General features: G+C 37.0%; 1 protein-coding gene across 1 annotated transcript; it reads left to right on the top strand.

Annotated features, from left to right (window-relative positions):
• The first annotated feature begins 813 nt into the window (after positions 1–813).
• LOC127453263 (26S proteasome non-ATPase regulatory subunit 9-like) lies at positions 814–13,934 on the top strand. Its single transcript, XM_051719501.1, has 6 exons — positions 814–1,108; positions 3,346–3,448; positions 9,679–9,869; positions 11,185–11,286; positions 11,603–11,691; positions 13,662–13,934. Exons 1-6 carry the CDS (start codon positions 983–985, stop codon positions 13,687–13,689), a joined length of 639 nt encoding a protein of 212 aa, XP_051575461.1. The 5' UTR covers positions 814–982; the 3' UTR covers positions 13,690–13,934.
• The last annotated feature ends 599 nt before the right edge of the window (positions 13,935–14,533 follow it).

Below are 14,533 nucleotides of genomic sequence, written 5' to 3'. Positions count from 1 at the left end.
GCACAATTTGTAATAACAGGGATATAAATGCTATATATAATTATAGCCATTCCTAAAGAATTGGTTTGAAAATCACATAATATGGGTTAAACAGTAAATTAATGAAGATGGGTTGTTTTTATACAAAATTGTTTTTACTGTTTTAGTAGTTTTATTAACCACAAGCAATTTGGAAAAGTACTGAGATCATCCCTGGAGGGGTAAAATCACTTCTGAGAACCTGTTTGACTCTCTGATTTACAAAAAAAAATAAAAAATAAAAAAAATAAAAAAAATGTCAGAACCTTTATTTCTTTAGAAGATGTTGGCATAATGCAGCAATATTAGATCCCTCCACTCAATGTGCAGTGTATTAACTGGAAAAACGTATGGAATCAATGCAACAAAATAACACCAAAGAGGCTACATTCAAGATTATTCGTAAAACTGTCCAAACGTATATTGTCATCAGAAGTAAAATTCAAATAAATGATAATTGTGCATTCTGCAAAGAAACATTCACACCTGTGAAACAAAGTTGGAATGATGTCTCAATATGTGTGTAGAAAAATGAATGGTAGAATCCTCTCCAAACAGGTTAAATAAATCATGTTTTACCTTTCTTCATTTCCTTAACAAAGATGTCAACCTTTATTTTGTAATACATTTCTTAATTATGTATGGAAGATTCTTTATCCATGAGATGAAGTAGTCGAAAAACAAACCTTTGAAAATATTTCTCACAGAATTGCAATATAACCATACGAATTAATTAAATGTATCCGACGCAGTGTACAGTAGGTGGCGGTAACGCTCCAGAGCAGTGAACGGCCATTGAAGAAGAAGAAGGAAGAAGAAGAAGAAGAAGAAGCCCACTCACAGTGACAACAAGAGTTTTTATGTTGGATCATCTGGAACGAATAAAATAAGTGTCAGCTGTAATTATCGAGAGTTTAGTGATTACTCTTATAAAGACTCTTCCGTTGTTGTTGTAACTCATGCCATGAAAATGACAGAGGGAAACAGCGTTGTGGAACAAAGCGTTACAGAAGAGGATGTGCGTCTGCTTATCAAAAGAAAAGATGAAATTGAAGAACAGATTAAAGCATATTACGACACGCTCGAAGATGTAAGTATAAATAAACTGTGGCATTAATCAGAAGCGTTCTTGAGTTCACAACAAATGGAGCGCAAAGGAAGGGGCTGTTCACGCATGACACGTTTTTCCACTTTAAAAAATATCGTTCAACTTTGAAAAACAAGTCTGCGTACTGTTCCATTCCGTTGCGCGTCGCTTCAAATATGAACACTGAACCGTAGCATGTCTCGACGGCACAAGTTGTTTATTTGCCGCGCACGCGCTTTTAAAGGTGCACTCAGTAATTCTAATCCAAGACACTTTTTGTCAAATTCTGCAAATAACAGTCTGCTAGCTGTCCATTCTGTGGGCGGGCTGAAAAAAAAAAATCTAGTATTTGTACACAGCGCTCCCTCTGTAAATGGGACAAAAACAAAGTGGATCGGAGCGATCCACACAACACTACACCAGCCAATCAGCAACAGGGGGTGGTTCTTGCGCGTGCACAGGATGGGGGATGGGGACAGGGCGAGAGGGACATTTATTAGAAGAGCAAGGGCAAATCTGGCTGATGTGAACTTTCTAAACTCCTGCAGAGTTCAGCTTAAAGCCTGTACTAAAAAGTAATCCTGAAGACCTTGTTAAAGGAGAAAAATACACCTTGTTATAAGTATTGTAACCCACAAATGATCATTCTCTTATCATTTATTCACACTCATGTCTTCCTCATTTATTAGAAACTTCTAAAAATAAAAAAAGTGACACATTTTGATACACTGTAACCAAAGTTTTTAGTGATACCTCTAAATGGATAACCTAATCTAATCTAATCCTCTTGTATGAATGTGCATGATTTCATAATTTTTTTCCCTCTCTTTTCTAATGTTGTATATGAGAAACTTGTATAAATGCTCATTATTGTTGTCCTCAAAATGGTTGTTAAGCTCTGAATGTGTTTTTAAAGATTTCCTGTTTCATTGGCTTGCCCAAAATTAAAGGCTTATAACTCTAAAAAACAAAAACAAGGAGCGACAAGTGTTTGGTATAATTAAAAAAAATATATCTATATATAGATTATGATAAATGATGAGAGAGACTCAGTCTAAAAACTGCTGAAAAAAAAAAAACTTGTGCCAAAAATGTACTTATTTTCTTATTGTTCTGATTTCACATTATATATCTCAAGGTGTAAATAAGGTAGCTCTTTTGCTTTTGTTTTGTTCCCAAACATATCACCTGTAACTGAGTACAATTTTGTGGTGATACGGCAAAGCAATCAAAAGTTTTAGCATTACAAAAATAATTTATCCTAGTATCCAAAAACGTCTCAAAACAAATAAAGCATAATAATTGTACATAAGAACTAATTACACTACAAATACAACAATGACTAAAGGTATGCTCTCTCTCCAAAGCCTGCAGGCATGATAAACAAGATCTCATTAAGTTCCATTCTGTGTCATCTGAGTCATCATTGAGTCTGTGTCAGGTACTTGGCGCCATCTCCTGGTGGCCAAATATAATTAGAGTGAACAATCCTCTATGCCCATATTTGGATGACTTCCACCTCTTGTTGCAGCGATCTGAATCCTAATACGATTGGCTTAGCGTTCCATGACGCTGGACAACATACTACATAATTTACGATTAAGTCATCTGATCCAGGAAAGCTAACGTGTTTTAGCCAGATAGTACAATATGTGCTGTGTGCACATTGTGCTTTGTGTGGATTATCTAATGATGTATACATCCGATTATGCTGTGTGTGGTCTTGTTTTAATGGGAATCCCCTTCTGTAAGTAATGGTGTGTGATATTTTATGTTCTGTTTATTTTCTGTGAAGTTGTAAGAGAAAACACGGCTTATAAGAAACACCTGTTTACATGTAACATGTATGTCAAAGACATGTACATAGCTATTACTCGCTATATTATTGTCTGTGAGTAAAACAAATAGGCTGGATGTATTCTACTCTTTGAGAACTTTCCAACAACATATGACACATATCTATCTGATCAGTTTTATGTTTTTACAGATTACAATAACATGTACAGTGCAAAATTATTAATAAATTATCAAAACAGAAAACTTCTGATTTGTAAATTTCAAAGCACTTGTTCAGTTTTGGTCATAATGCCTACATTGTACATTACTGCTTCTAAGCTTTAAAACGATACCTATTTTGTGTTGGTTAAGACTGTAGTTATTAATATTTATTTTGATAATTATTTTTCACGGTGGGCCAATCTGAGCTTAAAGGATTAACTTTTTACTCCTATATTACTCAGCAGGGTGATGTAGGCATGCATGGTCCTTTGGTCGATGTTGAAGGCTTTCCTCGTGCAGATGTGGATTTGTACACAGTCCGAACAGCAAGGCACAATGTCTCCCGTGAGTGTTTTTTATTTTTATTTATTTATTTTTTTACCTGTATGTTTAAGGATTGTTGTCAGAATGTATGTGTGATATATGGAGCATGTTATAAGTGTTAAGCTTGTGACATCTGGCATGTTTTATAGCAAAAATGTTTATTACCTGTTCAATTAAGAGTTTACTTGTTTACATGTTTACCTGACATATGTTACCATATTTTATATGTGGAGGTGTTGAAGTAAACATGTTTACCCAACATGTGATTAACCCAATATGTTTACCACATAGTTTTTTTTACGGCGTTAACCTACTGTAGGGTGACCATACGTCCTCTTTCTTCCCGGAGTTTTCCTCTTTTGCGCTATCCTTTTGCAGACCTTAAAGCCTGATTTATACTTCTGTGTCGAACCTACGCCATAGCCTGATGTGAACCTCTTCAAAAATGAGACAACCTCATAGCATCGACGCGGACCACAACAGCTGAGATTGGTCTGCTTTGTAACCAGAGACCATCCCCCAGGATGATAAAAAAAAGATGTTGCGGTTGCGTCGACTATTTTAATCTATCGTATCCACTGACCAGTGATTGTTACATTGTGTTTGGACTAATTTTGTTTTTGGGAGCATCTGCTGTTTTTGTATTCTGTTTATGTTTCATGAAGTTACAAGCGAAAACTCGACAAAAGCTTACAACTTCTGAAGTGTTTACAGCTTTTGGCCTTTTTCTCTAGGCTTTTACTTGATATTTGGTTTGCGAGTGAAACAGTATATCGTCGCTTTCCGATGAAAAACACGTATCTACACTTTTAGCAATTTTTACTTTTTACCATAGACGAAATGTGCCGAATGAACTCTACCTACTGTTTGAACTGTGCATTGACATGACCAGTGAAAAGATGTTTAATAAGTATCTCCATTGGCCTTGAGAACCACGCGTGTCCCTCCCTTATTTTTTATAGAGAGTCAACTATAGCGTTTGCTCATCTATAACATCACCACCAAGGTAAAGTATCTCCTCTTGTTCTTTGAAAACACTGTTAAAATATGTAAAACTATGAAAGAATTCCAAAAGCATAGATTTGTTTAAATAACACTATTGTTTATTAGTTTTAAGTATAGTGAAGAGATTGCCTACATCATGCTGGCTCTGTGATTTCCCTGACAACCAAAGCCATTCATGCATCCACAATGTCAGGTGGCTTTAAAAAGTAGACTATACCAGCCATATACGGTTGCCAGATTTCCATCTTCGTGAAACCGTAAGTGAAAGCTAATTCTTACGTGTGTTGGACCAGAAAACGTGTTTTGAAACTAGAAAACCCTAGTTATAAAACTGATTTTGATCTAAAATAGTACATGAAAGCTCAGATTATATCCAAAAATATATTCCCTAGCAATCGATAACCTACCAACTGAGTTCTGGGAACACGAACAGGTAGACTCGTGTCTGTAACTGAACATGCGCCATCGGAACAAATGATAAGAAAACCATGTACGAGTCTACATTCGTTAACAAAAGTCCAATTAAAATATCGAACAGTTAACTAACAGATGATTAATGATAGAATTCTATTTATGGTACTAAATGTGACTATTTTCGATTCATTTTGTAAGATTGTTTATGAAAAAAGTTTCAGTGCTCTTGAAAAATAAATTTTTTTGGAGATACATGTCTTTCATCAGACAACGACAATATGTTGTATTCTACTCAAGATCTTTGTGATCTGTATGATTGTTTTGACCATTTGTTCGACAGTGTGCTGTTCAGTAAATAATCATATTTCATAAGTCATGAAAATTTAATGCTACTTATTTGTCACAAATTAAAGAGCACCTGTTAAGATTTAGTTACTGTATATTGCCTGTATGCGTTGAAAAGTTCAGTGTGACGAGGAGGAGGGCGGGGCCGGGCCGGGAGGACACACGGCCGGCCCTGAATTGTGCTAATCAGCTGGGAGGGGGATAAAGACGAGTCGGAGGCACCAGTTCGAGAGGGAGCGAGACGCACGTGGCCGTACTGCATGTGTGTCTGTTCGTTTATGTTTTATGTTGTTTTAAGTTCATGTATATCTTTAAACCTTTATGTTGACTGTTCAGCCGGTTCCCGCCTCCTCCTTGCCCGTCCTTATACTGTTACATTCAGCTTCCAAGCTTTAAAATGATACACATTTTGTTTTGGTCAAGCAAGTAGTTATTCATTCATTTTTTTTCAGCAAGGAGCATCAAAGTTTGCCATAATATGTATTATTACTTAAGCAACTCAAAAGCAAGCAGTATATGCCTGATTTATATTCTCTCTTCATGGCAGACAACATGTATAATAAATCAAATGTACCTAAATCTCAACATGGACAGTAAATACTTTGACAAACTCTTTTTTTTTTTTAATGCTACTAAAATTTAATAAATACTTTTAAACCATGAACTGCATTTGGCTTTATTTATGAAATGTATAGTTATTTTAGAAATGATGGCATTTTCTATCAATATACTAATAATAGCACTTGGCCGTGTACTCGCAGGACGATGCAGACACACCAACGCAGAACAAAAAATTAAAACCACCATGTTGGCTACTATGCGGGGCCTACGGCATAGGTTTGACACAGAAGTATATATCGGCCTTAAAAAAGCGTCATGCCGAGATTTCAAAATGACAGAAAATGTCCAGGATCTTGCTTTTTATATTGCTCTTAGAGCTTGCCATATATTCGGTGTGTGCGTAACCCTTCTCAGTTGATCCTGCCTTCTCGCACACCACAATTGGTCGATTGAACATGTCCTGCATGCAACTATTGGTTAGACTGCTTCTCAACCATCTCTCGCAGCAAGCCTGTGCAACACCGCATGGCATCAAACAGGTTACTCGACAAAAGATGCAAATGAATAGTAGTGCATGAAACACTATCGTATTTTATTATGGTTTTCTGTCCGAATTACTGGAAGAAGGCATGTTCAATAACTGTTTACAGAATCAAACATAATGATAATTATTCGGTTTCCAGTATTATAATGCAATAATTATTAAGTTTGTGGTTGTGGGTAATTGAAATGTACTTGCACATCCACTCAAAATCCAAGAATGGTCCTCTCTTCTTCCTGATGGCATGAACGCTCCTCTACCTGGACCCTTTTCACATATCTTGGTTTGGAATGCGAAAGTAAAATGATAGCAGGTTAAACTTAGCGATGAATGGTAGACCACATCAAATATAATTTTTGTAATAATTGTATCATTTTAGCTGTATTAGAAACCTGTCGCAACTGTGGTAACTCGTTTTTTAAAATGAATTCCAGGTTAATATACTACGATGTTGTATTATAGTATGTATGTATTATAGTAATAAAGTATATATGTTATAAATTTACAATAAACAATTTAAAAACGGTTGCGTGGTTCTCGTTTTTGGACACACATGGAACAACACGCAGTGAAAGGATCTCACTGCTGAATACTCTATCACTAAATTTACACAATTCATTCACTGGTGAGTGAAATCTAAACATCTAGCAGCCAGTTGCCAAATATAAATTTTTAGTCACGGCGTGAAATTTGGTTACAAATGCGAGTGATTTCCTCTCATTGTAGTGGGGGTTTGCGCATAGAGTAAAAGATAGAAATTAGGATTTAAGAATTGATATCAAGATCGTTCAAATGCACATTGTGATATTGATATTTTTACCCACCCATAGTCTCTGGTGATCCTTCTGTTGTTGAGCTTCGATGATTATTAAGTTGCACAATACAAAGAGTGCAAATTACATTTTAAACTGCTGTCATACACCACGCAAGCGAGAGAGAGTGAGCGGAACTGTTGCTCTGATCTATCAGCTCTGATTCCGATCAGTTTTTATAAAATCACACTTAACAGAATGATGTCAAATTGAATATGTGCATTACTATAGCATTAAAAATAAGTTCTTAAGTAATTGCATGATTTTAAATGAGACCCCCCTAAGAATGCTCAAATTAGCTTTCCAGGTGGTCTCCTGATGCAGAATTCTGAGTTATTTTAGTGCAGTACCTGTAACTGAGCTTCTAGTGTGCATGCTGCTCATATCTGTGTCCCTATTGTACGTTCATGCATTCGCTTTTTAAAAATGTTGCGATCATACGCACAGAACCGGTGAAAAAAAATGGCCGTTCCAGCTGCCCTTAGCTTCGTCCCATTTCAAACAGATTGCCAAAAATGCATTTTAAAATTAAGATAATTAATTCACAAACTTGTGCAGTTTATTCTTGATAAATGAGAAAAAAACAAACAAAAAAAAAAAATGTGAAAGAGTGGCTCTTGCCCATTTTTGTGCTTTATTGGCACCATTTACAAAGGAAAAATAAATATTAAAAACAGCTGATGATAATAATAAAAACAGCGGGTAGGGAGATGTGGGTGAAAATGTATTTTCTTATTTTGTCTCCTTCTACCCAATACCTTGCTCTCCTCTTTCAACAAACATGAAAGAACGGCTCGTGCCCATTTTGCTATTTGCAAAAGGAAGCATTTAAGAAAAACAGATTAAAAATATAGCTGCAAGCAGCAATTACGGGGCCAAGCACCAGCATGGCAACCAGTGCACAACACTAAGATCTCACAGAGCAAGCACAGATCACATTGCCCCCGTACGGATTTGAACCCACGACTTTTCGTTCCACAGTTCAGTGTGCTATCCATTCCACAACATTGTCAGTCAACAAAGGGACATACCAAGCTTAGAGGAATCACAGCCGAGCACAGCTTTTACCATGATCAACTTTATATTCATGTAATTTTCAACAAAGATGCAAAATCAACATTTGATTGGGGAAAAGCCCGGCCTCCATTCAGTATGCAAAATACAAACATCTCCAGAGCTAAACACATTTCTAGTGCATGACTTGCTGAGGATCGAACTGAGAATCTTTCGTTTGACATTTCATGGCTCTTACCACTGGTCCATTCAGCCACTGGGCTAATAGCTACCAAAAGGAACATACTATGCTAAGAAGTTTTTTCACAGCCAAGCACAACAGTCAATATGATCGACTTTGTATTCATGTAACTTTTCAACAGAGATCAAATTCAGAATTTGATTGTGGAACAGCCTAGCAACCATTTATTAAGCAGAATACAAAACTAAACAAAACTACAGAACTTTTACAGAATTACTTGCAGAGGCACTCAGCTTACATGCCTATTGAGTGGCAAAGAGACTTCCTGAGGTTAAGACAGCACACAAGTTTGGGTTATCTTTTAAACTATAGGTGGCGCTGTCTCGAAACTGCTTAAGTATCATCAGGACATGATTTTCTTTGAAATCCGACAATGTATTTAAAAGACATATTTATTTATTTATTTTTTTTAATTCAATATGGCACAGAGACCTCATGATCCACAGACTTCACAGACACTGACCCCATGATTTTAGGACATGATAAAAGTTACAGGCAAAAATTGAAAAAAGCAATTTTTCACATCTTTTGACCCATAGGTGGAAATGTCGTGAATCTCTGCATGTGCCCTCAGATCATGGTGCTGATAAACAATAGGTGCCACAGCACCTTCAGTGCTTGGCCCTTAATAATAAAGACAGAGGGTATAGGGAGATGTGGGTGAAGTTTCATTTTATTATATTCTAAGTATTTTTTGTCTTCTGCTTAATAATACCTTGCCCTCCTCTTGCGCTCTCTCTGTATTTCATTGGCTGTGGCTCATTGTCCGTCTTTCACTCATCGGGACAGTGCACACACACGACGACAAGATGTCTAGATATCAGGCAGTTTTGAAAACAGTCGTAGCATCTGGAACTTGTCTCAGCCTGACGCAGGAGTATGCACACAACAAATCCTTTCGTTGTGAGATAAGAGACTCGCCGCAGACCAGTCACTGACTCAAAACATCAAAGGAGATGAGCTTGATTCGTGTAGTGTCCACTAGGCATTAGGTGTAAGTTACATTTTGCACTCTTATCTGAGTTTCTCAGATTAAGCAATAATTTTTTTTATGCTTTGGCAGGATAGAAGTTCAATTTGGAAATGTGTGTCTCGAGATTCTTGCGCTGTTCCATTCTGTTGTACTCTGTCTGTTTGAACAGCCCCTGGGCTCATAGTCTGAGCTGCTTCACCACTAAGTTCAGCCAAATACCACTACTATCTGGGAATATTACTACTGTACATACAGCTGTAATGAATGAAAAACATTGTAGTATCACTGTTATTATGAAGCTTGAGTCTGAATTTTTATCTGGTCTTATTTTTTTCTTTTTAAAAGGCTTACAGAACGATCACAAAACTGTCATGGTGGAGATAGAGAACGCCCTTCATAAGTTGCATGCCAAGGTGAGGGTCAATAAGCAGGATGAGGAAATGGCACCGGTGGAAGCCACTGACCAGGCAGCGTCCTTGCCATCCCCATTTGCCCGGGTAGACACCATAATACAAGGCTCCCCTGCTTTTCTTGCGGTGAGTAACTGCAATAAGCTTCCAAGTCAACATGAAAAGAAGATTGAAGTTTCCATAGGGAAATAATGATAAACAAAAGGGAGTGTAGTATTGTTGAGGTGAATAAGGGTTTAGTGAAGGTAAGGGAGTGATGAAAAGGTTTGGCGCAGGTAAGGAGCGGGATCCGTTGGTTGCATGTGCTACCCTCCTGGTTCAGGGCGTGTGGGGCAGTGGCTTACCTCAGTAACTCCGCTTCCCTGGGGCTGCGGTGAGTGAGGGGCATGCTGGATCTTACCAATCCTCATCTTGGCCCGACAGCCGCAAGGTGTTCTGAGGAGCGGGGTAAATTGCGGAAGTCGCTGGCCACTCTCTTCTTGGACCTGCAAGGAAACAAGTGTGCATGCACAGAGAACAGACTGGTCTCCTGAGGAGAGGAGTGCTCTGAATTTAAAGGCAGCGGAGGCAAGGTGACAATTTCAGGTGCACCTCTTCACACACTGCCAAATGAGGATTGTAACTGCACCCCTCCTCTTTCATACCAACTTCAGTTGGGAGCCTAGAAAAGGGGGCTTATTGAGGGGGTTGTGCGTCACTGATGTCAGGGAAGGAATCTTCACAGTAAGACCAGGAGCATGTATCAAGAAAGTAAATAGGACCATGGAGCAGGTGCAAAGAGATCAGAGGCATGACACAGAGCTAATGTGATCAGTGAGGGCAGTTAATTGAAAGTATTTAAAGTGCAGGAAGACGAGTTAAGAGTAGCGATGATGTGTTATGACTGAAAATGGGGAGGTGCTCGGGCTAGTAGGTGCCGTGGTGAGTATGGGAGATGACGCTAGACCCGGGGGTTGCGGAGAAGACGTTGCTAAACTGAGAGACCAAAGCTTCCAATTCTTTCTTTTGGACCGATGAGAGACTAAGTAGAGACTTCAAGACCTGAAATGGATATGTCAGATCAGGGAGACATCCAAAAGGTGTACTGTTGGTGTGTCTCCAGAACAAGGCTGGAAAACGCTGGTTTAATCTGTCCGGTACAGTAAAAAGCGGTCGTTTTGTTCATAGTTGTGAGGGAAATGGCACCTTTGAAATTAACTGATGCGTTTACCTTTTATCCAAATGTTAGCAGTAAAACAGGAAGCAGTGTAGCTTCATGATTATTACACACACACACACACACACACACACACACACACACAAAAATGTATATACATTTTTTTTTTTTTTAAATATATAAGTATTACAGTTGTTGTTATTGTCCTGTATTTGACTTGATTATCAGACAGAAGCCATTGACACATATTACAGCTCATTGACTTCTGCTTTCTTCTGTGTTTAGGGTTTGCAAATTGGTGATGAGATCCTTGAGTTTGGGTCTGTGAATGTACGAAACTTCAAGAATCTGCATGATGTTGCCTCTGTTGTCCAACACAGTGAAGGGGTTTGTTACAACTTTAAAAAAAACTGTTGCCTCACACTAATCCGTTTAAGTTTAAAACCACAGTTTTCAGTTTCCTAACATCATTTTCTAAAGTATGCAGTTATGGAGAGCATTTTCCAAGGTCTCCATTTTCGTTGAAGGAAAACACAGTTCTAGTGTGGAAATAATGCATTTTCAAACAAAAAGAAATTTTATTAGTGGGGACTTGGCTAAAGTCATATCTACTTATGCCTTTTAGCATCCCACATTCCTGTTCATTTACTGGATTTAGTTTGATTTTGTCTTATTGAATTTTTGTCTCCTGTTCTTACTGTAGAAATCCCTCCGTGTTGGAGTGATTCGGAAAGGAGAAAAAGTACATCTTCATTTGACTCCACAGCAATGGTCTGGTAGAGGACTACTAGGGTAATTTTCTGCAGCTTTATATAATATAACAAACCAAGGAAATGTTTTTGCATAAATAGCAGAATAATATGTGTTTTGGATGAATGACTTGAATTAAACAGGATGTACCAGAACAAAATGGCCTTACCACCGCGGTAAAACTGCAGCTGTTACAATTAACATTGTTAATATTGTTATTTTAATAGACAGAAATAACAATCTATTACAAAGAAAGTAAGACAAAAAAGATTTTATCTAATAATTTTAACAGTGGACAATGTCCTTCAAATTTCACACACAGAGAATTTAAAAACTTGTTTTCTATATTCCTCCTCCAAATTTGGTCAAATCTCCTCCAAAATTACCTCATATCATCATCAGAACAAGCCGAACTAAAGTTATTAAACTGATTTTTTACATTTTTTAAACCATTCCTTATGAAGAAATGGCCTTATAAAATTGACTGTGAGGATGCCAAACAGGAAGTGAGGCTATACCTTGGCAACGCTTTGGCGTATTGAAAAAAAACAAACTTACTATGAGTCATCATCACCCAGCCTTTATGGTACATGAGCATTTTTGGGACAATGCCACAGTGGTCATGAAATTTAAAAACTTTTTGTTGTGCTTATAATTTTTTTATCCTTTTCTCCAGACTTTTGAATCCTTTTGCCTAAATTTATAAGCATGGGCTCTTTGGACTCCTTGAACCCAACCGAGTTGATTGGTAACCAGTGTTTACATTAAATGCTGTATTTTATTATTAATCGCAGTTGTGTATCATGATGAAACTTGCTATGTGTCATTGGCACCATGCACTGGAAGTACCTGAGAGCAGAGAATATAACAAAATGTTTAAAAATGCAAGCATAATTTAAGAATTTGGCCTATTGTCAGGAGACTGGTCTCTTACATTCCTTGGGTCATGCTTAGTGCAATAATACCAATTTTGCCATGGTCAGCCATATTGGCTATCCGCCATTTTGAATTTGATTGAAAACCTTTTTTGAACTCTAAACAGCATTTATCGGATCTTCTCCGAATTTGCTCAAATCATCTTCAAACCACCCTGGACAAAAGTTATTAAAAGCTTTTTGAAAGTTCAAACCGTTCTTATGTAACGCATCAATGAATTTGATGCCAAAAAGGATCTAAAGCTGTGTCTCAGCAGCACTTAATGTATTGACATAAAACTTCTGCGTGTTCCATTGCAACCATGTCCTGACAATAACATATTAATTTGGTAACAGCGCTACCTATTGGTCAAAATGTATACGCATATTTATTTAAGTTTTAAGCAGTTCTATTTATGGCTATTTAACCACCTTGATTATATCATCTTTGGTGATCATTTTAGGCATTTAAGCAAATATATTTGCCATTGTTGCTGTTGGTGTGCTTGGCTCCATAATTGCTGCTTGCAGCTATATTTTTTAATAGCTTTGTCTGGTCTGATTTTTGTCAGATGTGTAGTTCAAATAGCCAGGATGTGTGGGCAGTGCTATGTACAGTTAGTGCAAATAGTCACAAAAATAATGCCTTTAAACATATTTCATCACATATACACAAGGTCTTGGTCATTCACACTGCATGGACCAGAGCTTCATCCACAACCACAAAGCAAACAGTGACACGCTAAGACACAAAGTTTGTTGGTGTTTGAAAATATGACAGTTGTTTAGTGGCACTAGCAAACTCGCGAGAATGAGCTTTCATGGGTTCAGCTCCAGCCTATTGAAATAATATGCTTCTAGTTCCAGCAAGTGCGGCGGTAAAAAGGCCATTCTGGACTGGTAACATCTGAATGTTCAGAACTATGAAATGTCCCATGATGTATGAAATTATCAGCTTTGCTGAACAGCCATAGAAGTTTAAAATAAAATCTGATAGATTGATTTTTGGCTAATTTGAAAGAGAAGCAGTACCAAACAATTATCTTAATAATCCATCTCTAATTATTATTATTATTATTTCTATTCTTTTGTCAACAGTTGCAACTTAGTACCTCTTCGCAGATAACCAATCAAAGAACAAGAATCTTGCCAGACAATGAGACTGGTTAAGAGTCATCTTCAAGCCAAACAACTCATCTTTATTCTTTATATTATTATTTTTTTTTTGTAATATTAAATTGAATTCATTAAACAAAAGTATAAATTACCAAGGTGAGATGACAGACAGTTCAAAATTACAAAGGGTGTCAATTAGTATGAACAGATTGATTATTTGACAAATAAATAAATAAAATCGCCTGTTTCATTACATTTATTGTCATTTGACATTTAGCTTTTTTACTCCTCTCTAAAATTCCATGCATTCCAATTTATGTTCTTCTCATTTCGTTTTTATTTTGATGCACTATGGAACAAATTTGATGAGGGATTTAACTGTGTAAAAATACAGTGCCCTCAATAAGTATTTGGATAGTAAAACCCTTTTCATAATTTTGGCTCTGTACGCCACCACAGTGGATTTGAATTGGTGATAGAAGTGCAGATTGTCAGTGTTAATTTAAAGGGATTTACATCCAAATTGGGTGAACGCTCTATTTTGTTTTTTTTATATACATAGACCCCCCCACTTCATGGGCTTAAAAGTAATTGGGTAATCAACTGAGAAACTTTTTAATGGCCTGGTCCCAGGTTATTTTAAAAATCAAGCAGTTAAAAGGCCTGGAGCTGATTTCAATATAGAATTTGCATTTGGAAGCTGTTTGTGTAAACTGTCTTTATGATGTCCAAAGGGCTGTCAATGCAAGCTGGCCATCATTATGCTGAAAATACAAAACAAATCCATCAGAGAGACAGCAGAAACTTTAGGAATGTCTATATCAACAATTTGGTACATTCTTAAAAAGAAGAAA

The sequence above is a fragment of the Myxocyprinus asiaticus genome, chromosome 2 (assembly GCF_019703515.2).
Source record: "Myxocyprinus asiaticus isolate MX2 ecotype Aquarium Trade chromosome 2, UBuf_Myxa_2, whole genome shotgun sequence".
NCBI lineage: Eukaryota > Metazoa > Chordata > Actinopteri > Cypriniformes > Catostomidae > Myxocyprinus > Myxocyprinus asiaticus.
This window is presented reverse-complemented; position numbering and strand designations above follow the sequence as displayed.

Excerpts from the sequence above, each read along its gene's own strand:
- LOC127453263 (XM_051719501.1), top strand. The coding sequence starts at position 983 with ATGAAAATGACAGAGGGAAACAGCGTTGTGGAACAAAGCGTTACAGAA. Across the intron at positions 9,870-11,184 it reads GCTCCCCTGCTTTTCTTGCG|GGTTTGCAAATTGGTGATGA; the intron begins GTGAGTAACTGC and ends TTCTGTGTTTAG. Across the intron at positions 11,287-11,602 it reads TTGTCCAACACAGTGAAGGG|AAATCCCTCCGTGTTGGAGT; the intron begins GTTTGTTACAAC and ends TTCTTACTGTAG.